The sequence below is a fragment of the Nerophis lumbriciformis genome, linkage group LG25, assembly GCF_033978685.3.
Source record: "Nerophis lumbriciformis linkage group LG25, RoL_Nlum_v2.1, whole genome shotgun sequence".
NCBI classification, from domain to species: Eukaryota; Metazoa; Chordata; class Actinopteri; order Syngnathiformes; family Syngnathidae; genus Nerophis; species Nerophis lumbriciformis.
In genome coordinates this window covers 10,722,926-10,740,475 of record NC_084572.2, presented here as the reverse complement: position 1 = coordinate 10,740,475, position 17,550 = coordinate 10,722,926, and the positions used below count along the sequence as shown (strand labels likewise).

The 17,550-nt window shown below is 39.0% G+C and overlaps 1 protein-coding gene across 1 annotated transcript in view; it reads left to right on the top strand.

Moving 5' to 3' along the window:
* stx8 (syntaxin 8) overlaps nucleotides 1-17,550 on the top strand; it is an 83,394-nt gene that overhangs the window by 12,181 nt on the left and 53,663 nt on the right. Inside the window, exons 5-6 of the mRNA XM_061984502.1 lie at nucleotides 2,840-2,973; nucleotides 6,810-6,902. Coding sequence (XP_061840486.1) covers nucleotides 2,840-2,973; nucleotides 6,810-6,902 — 227 coding nt within the window. The remainder of the gene's footprint in view (nucleotides 1-2,839; nucleotides 2,974-6,809; nucleotides 6,903-17,550) is intronic.

The following is a 17,550-nucleotide window of genomic DNA, read 5'->3' as shown; positions in this document are numbered from 1 at the left end:
ATCTAGAGGCACCTTGCAGGGGAATATTGTAATTGTGTTCATTTATAGCAAGGTTCAGTATTTTTTATCGCCAGTTGCTGATTAGTGTATTCTGCTATTGGTTTTAAGAGGTTTTATGCTTGATGCGGAAAGAATTGCCAACTCAGGACCAATGGTTATAAACCCGAACGTGAACTTGTCTGAAATCTTTCAAGTTTGAATTTTCGGATTGAGCTGCTGAGCAGTGCTTTGCGCATGCTTTCATCTTTTTACAGACCACACACCCAATTACTTAAAAGGCTCTTGAAGAATGAAAAAGGAAAATCTCAAATGACACTTGCTAATAAATTTACTTGGCAAACTCTAGTCATGTGGTCATATGCTTTTTCAGTTTGCTCAGTGAGATCTAACTTATAACGGTGATTTGTGGGTGGAAGCCATTCCCACTGTGTGGTCTCTTGGGGACTGACTGTGGGGGGGCAAGGGATTGCTATGCTTGAGTAATCTAAGACACCCTTTTTTTTGGATAATTTGGGGTAAAAAGGGGGGAATGTTGCTTAGGTGTCTATAATCTATCCCCGAGACAATGCCTTCTGAGCATCTCCATTTCAGACGTAGCAAAAGAAGGATGTGGCGCCGAGATTTAAAGGCTCACTGCACCTCATTGCCCCTTAGAGCCACCTTTCCTCAATTATTCACTAACCTCTTCTTGGTATTTGATTGCACTGGAAATAATCATAATTAGTTAAGTCTCCTCTGTCCAAGTCGCTCAGTCAGGTCGAGGGTGCTCAAGCCTCATTGGCGGCAGTCTCTTCCTTTGTGGCTGCCAAAAGATGTGCCTGACTGGTTTTGGCGTTCCCCACTGACTGGCTAATTGGATCTTCACACACTGGGCACTTGCAGGGATGAAGTGGCGGGTCTGCACACAGTCTTGTAGTAATCAAACATGTCAGAGAAATTAGACCGAATGCCTTGTCTCAGCGACTCAGCTGACCGTATCGACAAGGCATTACAGACCACATGAAAAGCAGCTTGAAATAATCATTGCATTGCGAAATGAGATAAAGTAATGTGTGGCCTATACCCAGTTTCTTAAATAAAAATAGTAAAACAATCAGTTTTCTCATGGTATTTCCTCACATGTCGATTGGCTGACACGCCGCATGGCTCAGGTCTCCATCGCCGGCGACTTGATCTGAGCAGACTTGGTTGAAGTCAGACTCACACAGCGACCTGTCACCACAAGACTTCCACCGACAGCTTTAAGCAATCAGCAGAAGAATAGCTTTAAAACCACATTGCAGTGTTTAAGCTCTCTGGGCTGTTGCTTTGTTGCTGGAAACCTCTCTAGCATTCCACAGTCCTGTGACAGATTAACATGCACACAAAGGCTGCACCAAGCAACCTGGGGACCCCCCCGATCAAAATGAGTAAATAAATGCTGTGATGTTTTGTGTGATCCATAGGGGGTCACCTATTATAACTGTAATGAGCAGAGTATTGTGAAAGTAACATGCTTTGTGCAGATGTGAACAGTATACAGATGTGTAGACAGGCCTCATCAGGCAATTTAATTATTTACCAAAGTCACGAGATGATGCATGACAGCCGATGTTGACTTGTATTTTGATGTAATAATATGAAAATTGCATTCTGATTCCTAAACTACTGTACTTCCTTAAAAGGGAACTGCACTTTTTTTGAATGATTGCCCATCATTCACAATCCTTGTGCAAGACAAGCACACATATGTTTTTCTTTTTTTATGCATTCTAACCTATGAATAAACCCTGGCCTATAAAGTGCTCTAAAATTATCCAACATCTATCAAGGTTTTATATGCACATATATAAGTATATATGTAATGTAGTAACAAGCACATTCATAATAACATGTAATATTGATGTATTTTGGTCATTTTAAATAGAGATCGACCAATATGTATATTTCAAGGCGGATACCGATTATTGGTAGGGAAGGAGCTGATATCTATTTACAGTAGACATTTAAATATGGCATCAACATTTTTAATAACACTTTTACAAACTGTAACACTTTGTTTAAATGCATTAAGCATGTTTTAAAAAAACAAAAACAACAAGTAAAAAAAACAAACAAAAACAGAAAGTGCAGGGAGTTTCTTCGCACAGTTGCATTTCTTATAAAGTTAAATAAATGGTTGAATACATGATCCACTAAAAGTAGGTCGTTAACATTAACGCTCATAATAACTATATTGCTAATACTTGGTAATATTCAGGTCACGAAATGTAAATGGAATATTGTTGGCTTTTTTGGATGTTTTTCAGTGGGTTTTATGGGCACTCTAAATGCAAAAGATGCAATGACTCCCATTAGCTCAATTGTTAGATTACTTTTATTTACAAATTAAAATGCATTAAATATACATGTATTCGTGTCTCTTATAAAGATTGTAAATGATATGAAGAAAATAAGTGCAGTTCCCCTTTAAAAATAATACAAGTCATCTATTAAGGGTAAACAAAAATATAAACATTATAGTGTATCTCACTTTGTGGTTCTTTCACAAACCAAAAGGTATGTTTAATCAAAATAATATACAGTTTAGCAAAATAATATGTTAATTCCACTTATTTTTTATACGCCACTGTAGATTTCAGCTTTACAGATGCCATGACTGCTATGCAGGCCTTAGCTGTTGTGGTAAAAATGTCTGCTGAGACACATTTCGGTATCAGATGCTATATTAAAGGTATTTACAGCCACTCAGTTGCTTAGTTAGTATTCTGTTGGGGGAAAGAGTGGTGTATATAACAAATCAGCAGAAAAAAAACAAGAACCCAAGAATCATTGTATTGTTGTTCTTATTCTCTTCAAGATCAACCTTAATGGCAGGAGGAGCAGGAATGAGCGAAGAAGTCAAAGCAAACCCGTGGCTTATTAATGAAACAGAGGAAACCAAGGGCTTGACTTTTGGAGAGATTAAACAGCAGCAACAACGAATCGTCGAAGGTAAATCTACAGGATTCACCTACAGCACTGATGCATACATTTTGGAGGGGGGATAACGTTATGAACAACAAGCTTTAAAGTTTGTTTAAGGTTAAATATTTCTTCAACACCAATTGTCTTTATATGGAGGTTAATTTATATCTTTAATAAGAAAGCTTTTTTTTTTGACACTGAATTTATGTAACTGAATTTTTTGCGTTGGAGTTTTATGTTCTGAATTTTTTTTTACATCAAATTATGAAAAACAATTTGGTAACAAAATGCATTTGTGTTTGAAAATTCAGTGTTTAAAGATTCAGTGTAGAAAATATTCAGGGCAGAAAAATTTGCTGCTTCAAAACACAAGACCCACTTCCGGTAAATTAAGACTGAAGCAATCGATCCTGTCTCAGAACCAGCCAATGAGGTGTCAAGTTTGAAGTCACTGACACGGGTCTTGCAAAACAGCAAAAAAAACGGCAGTTACTTACCTGGGCATAATACAACATGATAAAACATTTTTAAGGCGGCCTGCTGGATGTTTCTAAGCTATAGAAATGATTCCAATGGTCAGAATCTTCACTTTTGAGTGGCATACTGGTCACTCTGGTAACCATAGGAACTACATCACTGCAGCTCTGTGCACACCAGGCATGAACAGGAGTAGGCGGGGCTTGTTTACACAGCAACAAACCTGAGACGCAAGTATCAGACGGAGGCAGATATTTTGTTGAATATGTGGATGTTTTCTACCGTTTGCAAATATGTTTTACTGTGTTTGATGCATCTTTGTTGATCTTGCTCGATTATAAAAGATGTCAATAAAGGAAGTGGTCTGGGAAGTTGAGGAGCAACGTTCATATATACGTTTTCTCAATATTCAGGGTTCTATTGGGGACGGCGTGGCGCGGGTGGGAGAGTGACCGTGCCAGCAACCTGAGGGTTCCTGGTTCAATCCCCACCTTCTACCAATCTCGTCATGTCCGTTGTGTCCAACAACAACAACAATAGAGCAACATCAGCAAATACGACATGTACAAATATGATGGTAAAAGTAATAGCAAATAAGCAGTTAGCGAAAAATAAAAAATAATACAGAAATGACAATGAGCATTATTACACTACAAATGGATTAATACAAATACCAATAGAAATAGCGCTATTGATAATGAACAATACCAATAATTTACCTTTATTATCAACAATACAGTTGTTTAAATGCAACAATACATATACGTAATGATAACTTGAGATACGAAAGAATGCAGAAAAATGGAGGGGGAGAAAGAGAAGCAGCCTACATTAACCTTGTAGATTGTTATAGTAACAATAGGTTAAGCTTTGTCAGTGTGCCATGTGTTACACCCAGTTTACCCTAGGGCAACAACGTTAATATATGTTTGATGAAAGGTGATTATGTGCATGAGTCTAAGTATGCATATGTACTTGTATATGTACAGAATGTGTATATGTGTTTGTACAATGAATGTATGTGTACAGAATGTGTATATGTGTTTGTACAGTGAATGTATATGTACAGAGTGTGTATATGTGTTTGTACAGTAAGTGTATATGTACAGTATGTGTACGTGTATGTTTGTATATTGAATGTGCGTGTGGATGTACGAACTTTAGGTATGTAAATATGTACTGTATTTGTGTATGTATGTGGGAGCGTAGGTACCTATGTACGTATGTGTGCATATGTGAATTTGTATGTACAATATATTCGACTCCCAGAGTGCGTGGGAGCCAGAGCACGGCCCCATCACCCCCGAGAGCCCAACCCACAAACAGTAGGCGTGGTGCCCAGGGAACCAGGGACCACCGCCCCCACGCAGCCAAGCCGGCCAGCGACAGGAACGCCAGAGCCCGGCCCACCGTACCGCCCACAAGGGCCAGCAGCAGGCCGCAGACAGACGCACCCGGCAGAGGACAGGGCACGAGAAAATCAGGGGACAGCCAGACCCCAAGCCAGCGAGAGACCACACCCCACACGGGCAGAAAGGCGAGACGCCCCGCCCGAGGGACCCAGAGACTCCCCGCAACCGGACGGGAAGACCGCCCCGCCCCACCGGCAACCGGGCCCCCACGAGCCCACCCTCCACCCCCGGAGAGCGCGGCGAGGCCAGCCCCCGGCCACCCCACCCAAATCGGCCGCCGCAGGACCACCCGGCACAGGGCCACGGGAACCACCCACCCCACCTGCAGGAACCCCAACGATGGAGATGGAACAACCAGCAACCGCCCCGCCGAGCCCCCCCCTCTGAGGGAGGGGAAAAATTTAAAAATAGTATTAATAAAATATATTAAAAAATTAAAAAATAAATAAATAAATAAAATTAAAAAAAAGAATTAAAAGAAGATCACAGACATGCTGACACACAAGGTCACTACCACAGCAACTGGCCGACTCGCAGCACCTCGGAATGCCCTGCAGCACCAAGCTACCATAATAGACGCAGGGACTAGGCCCAACAGGCCCCAACCAAGACGGGCACCCGGAAGAAATGGACAGCGGGACCCAGGAGCTCCAGACACGCAGTTCGGATGCAGTAGCCTGAGGCGTCGACCCCCGTCTGACAGGCAGGCCCAGAGCGTCCGTTGTGTCCTTGAGCAAGCTTCTGATGGGTCGTGGTTAGAGCCTTGCATGGCAGCTCCCGCCATCAGTGTGTGAATGTGTGTGAATGTGGAAATAGTGTCAAAGCGCTTCTACCTTGAAGGTAGAAAAGCGCTATACAAGTATAACCCATTCACCATTTATTGTCATAGTTAATATTGTGAACCAGACATCCTGTATTTATTCAGTAAAAAACAAAATTTTCAATCCGTTTTTGAGATGGACTGGTATAACGTTTTTAGTATCAGTCAACAAAGCAATTACTACTCTACTTCAACTTAAAGACAACACAAATCCTTTCCAAAAGGTTGATAATACATAGGACAATGTTTAAGTAATTTCACTTGATTAAGCATTTTCCAACATTCCGCGCTACGAAATAATAAAAGTATGTATTTGTGCTGATATCGTATTAGATCAATGTATGTGTCTGTCAATTCTTAAGGCGTCAATATTCGTATCATATTGGATGTTAAAAAGTTGTATCAGGACACCCACTCTTGTCACTGTAACCCGCTAACAGTAATAGGGACTTTCCAGTAAAATACAGTAAAACACATACTGTAGTTATGTTCGCGCGAAGAAGCAATTAATAGATGAACATATTTCAAACACAAAAGGGACTGGATTCAGTGCGTATTTGCCGCTTGAGACAAAAAAGGTAGCTGTTATTGCCCACATCTAGAAAATATGCTGTAAGCCAGTGCCTGCTTTTCCCCTTTTGCCAAATGGCTTTGACAGAACTTGAAGAGCTAGCCGTCAGTGCACCAGATTCCTCCATATGACACTTCATTGTAATGTCTCCATTATGGCTCTGGTTAGTTTCAATTTGGGATCTGAGATTCCTTTTATGACAGTGAAACCGAAGCTGATGGAGGTTGCAAGTCCCCTGAGGGGTTTCTGGCAGAGCTAGGTAATGGTTAGCGCCTGAGTGTTCGCTCATAAAAAAATTCCTGTGATAGACAGTGTGTTAAACTTGGAATACAGCGAGAGCCAAATCTTTTCTATTCTTCTCAGCACCATTGTTTTTCACCCCACATAGGACTTCTGCAGTTGTAATAGTTTTAAGTGAGGCTAAATGACTCGCATGTGGCACATATGGAGAGCTGATCTGGTCCCTAACAGCCTGCCAGTTCTCATTCCCCAAGAAGGGAAATCCATCATGTATTTATTGTGCCATGTATCACCTGCTTTTCTTTCCCATTTTTGAAGACAATGTTTTTCCATTTCTTTTCAGCCCAGGATGCAGGTCTAGATGCACTAGCAGCCGTCATCAGCAGACAGAAGATCATGGGACAGGAGATTGGCAATGAGCTGGATGAACAAAACGGTAATGTTTCATATTCATGTTTTCCTGGTCATATTCGTCACAAAAATTCCAGACATATTACACACCGCAGTGTGAAACATATTTGCTCTACAATGAATCTGCAGTTTTGTTTCCCCCATGCATACATTTTACTGACAGAAGACCTGACCTTTCTTAGATAAAAAAAAACTTATGCACAAAAAAAGTTATGGCTTTTGTGTAATCAGCATAAGCATCAAAGGGGTGGTATTATGATATTTGCTCTAAATAGCATATAATGGTGGTGCTTTGGTCAGAATTTTGCATACATTATGCTTTACAGACCATCTTCAAGCAACTTTCTGACAGTTTGTTGAAAATGAGCTGTTTTAGAGGTTGTCTTTATTACATGCAAATGACAACTAAAATAAGAACTATATGCTACTTTTTATTACAAATGGCAAGATAGGAGGATTTTAACACCCTTGTACATGTACAAGCTAAAGCCTGACCCGCAGCAAAGAAGAAGGAACTTTCGAACTGAGGAGATGAAAGTATCTCAAATGTTAGTTTATTAGCTTTTTTTTCAATGCCTTTCAGTCCATAAAGCTATAAGTACACATGCTATGTGTTTTTATGCCTTTCTCGTTGTTTAAAACGACTATGTACAATACGGAGCCTGTTTCTCTCATCTACATGTACCGTATTTTTCGGAGTATAAGTCGCTCCGGAGTATAAGTTGCACCGGCCGAAAATGCATAATAAAGAAGGAAAAAAACATATATAAGTCGCACTGGAGTGTAAGTCGCATTTTTTGGGGAAATGTATTTGATAAAACCCAACACCAAGAATAGACATTTGAAAGGCAATTTAAAATAAATAAAGAATAGTGAACAACAGGCTGAATAAGTGTACGTTATATGAGGCATAAATAACCAACTGAGAACGTGCCTGGTATGTTAACGTAACATATTATGGTAAGAGTCATTCAAATAACTATAACATATAGAACATGCTATACGTTTACCAAACAATCTGTCACTCCTAATCGCTAAATCCCATGAAATCTTATACGTCTAGTCTCTTACGTGAATGAGCTAAATAATATTATTTTATATTTTACGGCAATGTGTTAATAATTACACACATAAGTCGCTCCTGAGTATAAGTCGCACCCCCGGGCCAAACTATGAAAAAAACTGCGGCTTATAGTCCGAAAAATACGGTAGTCTGGTTATGCTGAGGCTACATTGCTAGTTTATCATTACAAATGGTCATACATATACTGTTTAAGACTTACCGCTTCATTGTATCCACCCTTGCTATTAATTGTAGGAACTGTCTCTGCAATTAAATGCAGTTTTAAATAAATATGTCTGTTTATTGCCATTGGACTGAAGCAGGGCTCTTAGGCAGGCTCTGTGCTTTGTGGTCTTGCCCTGAGTAGGTACATTGTCAAAAAACACACAAGTTAAGTAGGCACTTCTTACGTATTTGTGCTGTGCTGGTTAACACGACCAATAACAGAGCATTTTATGTTATAGGTCTCACCGTGGACATATTTCAGTATGGACTATAAGCACACTACAACATTTTTTAAATCGCAGACTCGCACAAGTATCACCCGGAAAACATTTACCATGTATGTTGATATTCGCTGATGCAACAAGTTGGCATACGTCACAAGTCGGGGCAAATCTCAAACAGCTCATTCACCCCTCCAAGGTGCTTCTGACTCTTGCTGCTTCAATCTATAATGTAAAGGGCTCCAGTCATGCTAAATGTATTATATGTGAGTCTGTTAGGTACCATCGTTAAGGCATCAATGATCAATTTGTTAACTGAAAGCTGTTGCAATGGGTTCTTTCATAGTTAAACCTGAAGCCAATGACATTGTTGCCACTGCTATTTTCTCATAGCAGTCGCAAATGATATAGCAGCTTTCATAGATCCCTTTCTCCAATCCAAATCTCTTTATGGGTTTATTGGCCCACTTCACCCCTGTTTTTTTTCTTTCTTTCTATATAATAGTTATCTTTTGGTCACGACAAGGGAATCTGGTTACAAATTTAATGAATGGAGTGGTGAACTAAACAATACAACTAGTGGTATATTGTCTGAGGGCTGGTGTTAGGAATTGTGGTTCTTTTGTCTCTTTTGGCTCTGAAAAAGGCTCTTCAGAATTTCTTGTTGGAATGGAAAAACATTTTTTTTTTGGTTTTTATGACCAAAATGTATAAAATGAAGTTCTAATATAAAAATATGATTATAACAAATGTTTATTTAGATGGCTTTATCTATATGCGGAACATGGAAGAGATAGCAACATAAAATTAAGTATGAAATACCGAAGCAAAGCCCCACCCCACTTCAAGAAAAATCTGATTGTTTCTATTATTTGTAAATTCCCAACTATTATTTACAGTGAAACAACATAATGTCAACAAAACATTACACAACAAAATATAACTTAAAATGTGCAAAACTAAAACAAAAAGCAGCATCCAGCTAGTCTAGTTAAGATTGGCATTCATTATCACAAAGTGCTGTTTCCTGCTGCAAATGTTCCTTTCCTCTCCACGCTTTTGCTTGTGTCTTTAACTTAACTTCTCGTCCTTGCTTGGAATGACATCACAGCCAAGCTATATGCGTTCCAGTTACAAAGTCGGAAATCAAGATGGCCACATTCACTAAAGCTGTTCTTGCCCTTGCCTTGTCTGAATGTAAACAACATCTGAACAATTTTGCACTCCTTCTGTGAACCTTCAACCGCGGTAGATGAAGAGGGAACGCAAAGACCCCATTGTTAGCGATGTAGAACTTATGTTCCACATGTAATATTCCATCCATCCATCCATTTTCTACCGCTTATTCCCTTTGGGGTCGCGGGGGGCGCTGGAGCCTATCTCAGCTACAATCGGGCGGAAGGCGGGGAACACCCTGGACAAGTACATGTAATATTACCTTATAAAAATGTCCAACAATACAACATATACGGCTGATTTAGTGTGACAAAAACTGGTGCAACGTGTTCAGAAGCTTCTATTGTTCTTTATACATCCTCCAAAACCAACTTGGGATTGGTGATTACTCTCTGACTTTCCGAGTAGAAAATCCAATCTTGGGGGGTTTTCAAGTTGAAAGTTCCAACTATGAACCCGGTAATTCCAACATCCTAGAACAAATTGAGCACACTATTTGTGTCAACACATACGGCAGCACACATTTGGCCAAGTACGTGGGGCTTTAACAAAAAAGACTGAGAAAAAAATAATAGATTGTTCACTTCAAAATCTGTTTTTTTGGCAAATGACATTCACTATTGTGTGCTGCAATACAGTAGCAAGTAGCTGACTGCACTTAACTAGCCCGACTTGTGCACATTACGCAAAAAAGATAACATCCTGAAATAATACACTATGCTAATTGCATTTATACTAAACCATTTTTTTCAACGTGAGTTAGGCCTCCCCTGGATCTCGCCAGAAGACTTCAGGGGCTAGTGTATCAGCTTGAGGCTAAAGAAACCGAACATAGTTTTCAAAACTGCTAAGCTAACTTCAGGTCTGTCAAAAGAAAAAAATATGGCTTTTTAGTTCCTATGGTAAGCAGAAAACTAAGCTCCTGAAAAGCATTTTTTGTGGCAGTCGTTGACTGTCTTGTATTTTCTTAGAAGTAAAGGATCTCATCTATTGAAATGGTATGTATTTGTTTCCTTATCTGTATGTCGTTTAGTATCAAACCTTTTATGTTTGTTTGCGAGTTTTACACTAGGTTGATTCCCTTTCTCACCACAACCATAATGCATATATGCCAACCCTCCCGAATTTTCCGGGAGACTCCCGAAATTCAGCGCCTCTCCTGAAAACCTCCCGAGAGAAATATTCTCCCGAAAATCTCCCGATTTTCAGCCGGAGCTGGAGGCCACGCCCCCTCCAGCTCCATGCGGACCTGAGTGAGGACAGCCTTTTTTTTATGACAGGAGGACAACAGGGTGACAAGAACTAAATCATCCAGACTAGAGATAAATTGTATTATTATGTTTATCTTACCTAAAAATAAATATATTTATTAATTACAAAAAAACTAAATACATTTTTACTATATTTTGCTAAAAACATCAAAATTAATTGTGTTTTTACTTGTATTTTGTCTGACTCCTTATTACATCCAGCCATAGAATTATACATTAAAATAAACATATATGAAATAATTTATTTTAAATGATCATAATAATTAATTTAAAATGACCATATTTAATTATTAAAATAATTGCTTGTTTATCAACAACTTTAGCATTTTATTCATTACATTTTAAAGCTCTCAGAAGCCAAGTTATGTTATATTCCTTAAGATTTATTTATGCAAGTTTGAAGTATCAATTATCTTAACACAGTTTTGTTTGCATATTTTCAGGATGTAGATATATATATATATATATATATATATATATATATATATATATATATATATATATATATATATATATATATATATATATATGTATGTATGTATGTATGTATGTATGTATGTATATGTATGTACGGTATATATATGTATATATATATTTCATATATATATATATATATATATATATATATATGTATATATGTACTGTATGTATGTATGTATGTGTGTATATATATATATATATATATATATATATGAAATACTTGACTTGGTGAATTCTAGCTGTCAATATACACCTCCCCTCTTAACCATGCCCTCGCCCACAACCACGCCCCAGTCCCACCCCCGACCACGCCCCCCACCCCCACCCCCCCACCTCCCGAAATCGGAGGTCTCAAGGTTGGCAAGTATGCCATAATGTACCACAACAATGGTGAAAATGTTGTAGAGTTTTGTTAAAATACACTAAGAGCCATTATGAATGTACCTTAAAGACCAATGTCACAGACACATTGACTTTCTCACCTTGTTTTAATTGGTTTGGAAGATAAGAACTATGTGGCCAGATTAGTCTCATCATTACAGGCAGTTATCTGTAACTAACGAGCTCCTAGTGTGAAAAAATTATAAGGCAGAGCTTATAATATTCCGTTTTTACCCAAGCACAGGCTAATAACTGAATGACTTCAGCAGGCAAACGAACTTTACCCTCTGCTGGGAAAGAATGGCAGATGTTTGGAGCATTTTGTTTGACAGTGATGTGAGAAGGGAAGAGTGATTGTTTCAACTTGCTCTCTTCTTGCCTTTTCTAACTTTATGAGGATCGTTGCCTCAAATGCTCCAACTGGCATGTTTTTCTTCTCTTTTTTTGCAAGCTTGATGTCAGTGTTTCCAATTATATGAACCTGAATGGTGGGAGAGTTGGCAATGAGCGTTGTATCAATTTCGCCGCTGCAAGAATGCAAGAAGGGTAATTATTTTGGCCGAGGACACATTATTCTTGAATATAAATTTGGTGGCGAGGGAAAGTCACAATTTCTTCAAAGGTGTAAAAGATATGCCACCTGTTCGAAGGTTTAAATCAGTTCAAAGGCACGCAATGCATTAAAAAAATTCTGTACACAATATTCCCTGTTTCCCAAGCACATAATTGTATCATAACCAATAAAAAACATTTAAATTTTTTACTGTGGAAAAATATTTTTTTCTCTGTGTGATTGGGTGAACTGTTGACTAATTTATGATGTTAGATATTATTTTTATGTAATGCCAATTGTATGGCACAATCAGACAATAATCCAGGTGGATAACTATTTAAACTTGATTTTGATTATTTGCGGTTACGTTTGTTTTCTGGAGCAAATTGTCTTACAATTATGTTTGCACAGGTGAACAGAACTAGTGAATTAACTATACATTATTGCTTAATCATTTAATGGTAATGCATTATTGGCTATAGTAATGACTATACATATTTGTTTTAAATGTCCATGTTATTACCACATTGGATTGGACCTACTTATACTTATTGATGGGTACCTTTTACATTTGATCCGATACGATACCAATTCCAATTGGGAATCGGTATTGGTACCAATTTTTAGTACATTTGTGTGTGTGTTCATCTGATAATAAATGTTAACTTTATAAGTATATCTCTTTAATGGGGACGGTGTGGCGCAGTTGGGAGAGTGGCCGTGTCAGCAACCTGAGGGTTCCTGGTTCAATCCCCACCTTCTACCAACCTCGTCACGTCCGTTGTGTCCTTGAGCAAGACACTTCACCCTTGCTCCTGATGGGTTGTGGTTAGCCCCTTGCATGGCAGCTCCCACCATCAGTGTGTGAATGTGTGTGTGAATGGGTGAATGTGGAAATAGTGTCAAAGTGCTTTGAGTACCTTGAAGGTAGAAAAGTGCTATACAAGTATAACCATTTTAAAAAGACACAAAGCTGATCATGATAACTGTGCTGTTCAGTTGATATATCTTGTTTTCTTACACTTTTGAGTATCCTTTGCAAGTATGCATTAATTTCAGTTCGTCCTAGGTGTGTTGCCGTAGCCAGAAAGTAATCTATTGGTATCCAGTTGAATGTGCCAGACAGTCCTGTGTTTTGTTGGATTGCAACATGTATCTCAGTTATTATTTTGACTTACAAATTTGTAGGTGTTGAGATCGCCATGTAAAATCGCCAATGCTAACAAGTAGTACGTACTGATTATGTCATATTCAATGTAAATTAGCATCAAGGTACTGTGGATAACTATTTAAACTTGATTTTGATTATTTGAGGTTACTTTTGTTTTCTGGAGCAAATTGTCTTACAAATATGTTTGCACAGGTGGGCAGAACTAGTGAATTAACTATACATTATTGCTTAATCATTTAATGGTAATGCATTATTGGCTATAGTAATGACCAGGAGCTTGTAAAGTGAAAACTTACTTTCAAGTGCTTTTTATCATTCATGCTTACTTTTTTGGCTTGGACAATTGCAACATTACCTCTAGTTAATGTCTAGGTCCTAGAGACAGTCTGCTTTGAATATGCATGTTTGCCAGTCTCCCACCGAACGTGACGTCATGACACGTGCAACGCAGGTTTCTAAAAAGGTACCGTTTGATTTAACGTAAATTCCGGTAGATACCTGTAAAAGTATCGAACTTGGTACCCATGATAAACCATCCTTACCTATACTATGTTTCTCTGTTTAGAAAAAAATTAACGTGTAAAGTACGATTGGTCCCGATTAGTTTTTATCTTTTCATGTTATAGTCAATAAGGCCAAATGAATCGATATATTTTCCTTTTGAAACATTTCCTCAGGAATTTCAGTTGTTATCTTGAGGGTTGATTATGACATTTTTGTGGCTGCTGCACTTCTCATAAATGTCAGAATAGACTACATCAAAATCTGGTTTAGTGTCTTTGAAGAAGAAAATAAAATGTAAGCAGTAAAACTGGAAGAAAGCAAGACTCCAAGTTGATCTTGACAGTTGGTGTGTAAACTTGGCACTTCCAACTGTTTTTCCCTGTTTCTTCCCCCTGATCACTGTACTGTGAGTCCAATGTTTTTCTATAAATAGATTAAGCTCTTTGTAACTTTCTGCTTCAGTCCAAGTGCCGTGGAGGTTGCAGTCATTTCCTTTTGCAGAAATAATTCCGGCTCAGGTCAATGGGACAAGATGACCTTTTTGAGAGGTTTAGAAATGAACCCATCGTCCCCCGACTAGCCCTTTTTAAGATAGATTTTAATGTATAAATAAATAAAGTAATGATAAATTCCAGTCCCTGGTTAATGTTAACTTCATGGCATACTGACATCCCTCAACTTGTATTCCAAGTATAACAAAAAAAAGTCATTCTGTCATCGTCACTACTAGTGTTTTAAAAACAGTTAAATCATATGCATGCAGCTTATTCATATTCCTTAAATTATTTCATCAAATACCAGAACCTTTCCATTCCCTCAGCAAATGGTGCAGAAAATAGTGCACTGGATACCAACTGAGCTGAGGTCTTCCTTTCCTTTGAGAAAGATCAACAAATGTAATACAGTTTTTACAATATATTTGGGAGAAACAAATCTCCCGAATGATGACATCGATCTATTTTTTAGCATGAGTTAACTCACTGTAGGACTTTCAAAGAAATGTGATGTGGTCTTTGAAAGTTCGCCCTACATAAACCATTCACGGCGAAGGAATAACTAATGTGTCTACACCCACTTTTAATGTTGATTTTAATTAACCTTCCAATATGTGACAGTTCATTAACTGCATTTTTGAACATGCACATTATTAGTTAGGCTGTATACGTTAACGCAAGAACGAGCTACTAAAACAAATATTTTTTATCTTAAAACAACAGCATTGTTGTGTTCCTGTGCTTACGTAGGTGCTCTATTTTTATAAATGGTGCAATTCTATTTAGATACAAACAGCAAACATGACTTTTAGAAGCATAAAACATTTTAGTTTCTAAAACATTGTTGTATTAGCTAGTGAAACCTGGTCTTTTTCAGTTTTTAAAAGGGAACATTATCACCAGACCTATGTAAGCGTCAATATATACCTTGATGTTGCAGAAAAAAGACCACATATTTTTTTAACCGATTTCCGAACTCTAAATGGGTGAATTTTGGCGAATTAAACGCCTTTCTATTATTCGCTCTCGAAGCGATGACGTCACAACGTGACGTCACATCGGGAAGCAATCCACCATTTTCTCAAACACATTACAAACACCGAATCAAATCAGCTCTGTTATTTTCCGTTTTTTCGACTGTTTTCCGTACCTTGGAGACATCATGCCTCGTCAGTGTGTTGTCGGAGGGTGTAACAACACGAACAGGGACGGATTCAAGTTGCACCAGTGGCCCAAAGATGCGAAAGTGGCAAGAAATTGGACGAAATTTGTTCAAAATACGAGGGTGTGGGGAAAGCCGACGAAAATGGTAAGTCGTTTGTTCCGCACACTTTACCGATGAAAGCTATGCTACGACAGAGATGGCAAGAATGTGTGGATATCCTGCGACACTCAAAGCAGATGCATTTCCAACGATAAAGTCAAAGAAATCTGCCGCCAGACCCCCATTGAATCTGCCGGAGTGTGTGAGCAATTCAGGGACAAAGGACCTCGGTAGCACGGCAAGCAATGGCGGCAGTTTGTTCCCGCAGACGAGCGAGCTAAACCCCCTGGATGTCTTGGCTCACGCTGCTTCTACCGTCCCTTATGCCACCGAAGATGATCAAGAGAAGAATATCGACCCTAGCTTCCCTGGCCTGCTGACATCAACTCCAAAACTGGACAGATCAGCTTTCAGGAAAAGAGAGCGGATGAGGGTATGTCTACAGAATATATTAATTGATGAAAACTTTATTCATTACTCGCGGTTTTACGTAAATTATTATACATAAACTGTGTTTACCAATAATTTAGCTTAAAAACATTACAACACTTAAAAACAAACACATACCAATCGTTGGTTAGAAGGCGATCGCCGAATTTGTGTCGCTGGCTGTCGTGTCGTTTTCGTCGGTTTCGCTTGCATACGGTTCAAACCGATATGGCTCAATAGCTTCAGTTTCTTCTTCAATTTCGCTTAAGCCGCTGAAATCCGAGTCTGAATCCGAGCTAATGTCGCTACCTTGCTGTTCTATCCGCCATGTTTGTTTGTATTGGCATCACTATGTGACGTCACAGGAAAATGGACGGGTGTATGTAACGATGGTTAAAATCAGGCACTTTGAAGCTTTTTTTAGGGATATTGCGTGATGGGTAAAATTTTGAAAAATAAAATAAGCCACTGGGAACTGATTTTTAATGGTTTTAACCCTTCTGAAATTGTGATAATGTTCCCCTTTAAGTTAAAATGGTCTTCTTTAGAGTGGGCTACACACATAAAGACAATCAATTGTCCCAATTTTCAACTTTTCGATCAAAAACGGCAAACGCCCGATTATTTCATGTCTTATAAGATTGTCCTTTTGTTTTAGATGTGTTTAGGGTGAATTTGTCCTGATAATTGGTTCCAAAACAGGTCGGGCCGTTGACAATCATAAGTATTGATTTTGTTCAATATTTACGACCAAAACTCTTGATGTCTGTGTGGAAAGCTGGTGCCTACCAAGTCATTGCTCTGTGTCAGATTTATTTATCTAAGTTAAAAACATTAAATCTTAGTGGTACTAGGCCAGGGGTCGGCAACCCGCGGCTCCGAAGCCGCATGCGGCTCTTTGATCACTCTGATGCGGCTCAGCAGCTAACTTGCTGAACCCCCCAATTTTCCCGTGAGACTTCCGGATTTCAGTGCCTCTCGCAGAAAACTCCCGGGATTAATATTCACCGATTTTCACCCTTACAGCTATAATAAGGGCGTGCCATGATGGTACAACATTTGGCACCCTCTACAATCTGTATTAACAGCGTGCCAGCCCGACACTTGTTATACAATATACATCTGCTGCTTGCACACGTACGTGACAGCAAGGCATACTTGGTCAACAGCCACACAGGTTACACTGACGGTGACCATATAAAACAACTTTAACACTCTTACTAATAATGCGCCACACTTTGAACCAAAACCAAACAAGACCGACAAACACATTTTGGGAGAACATCTGCACCTTAACACAACATAAACACAACAGAACAAACACCCAGAATCCCATGCAGCCCTGACTCTTCCGGGCTACATTATACACCCCTGCTACCACCAAACCCCGCCCCCACCCCAACCCTGCTCCCTCACACATCACCCCTCCCCCCACCCCCAC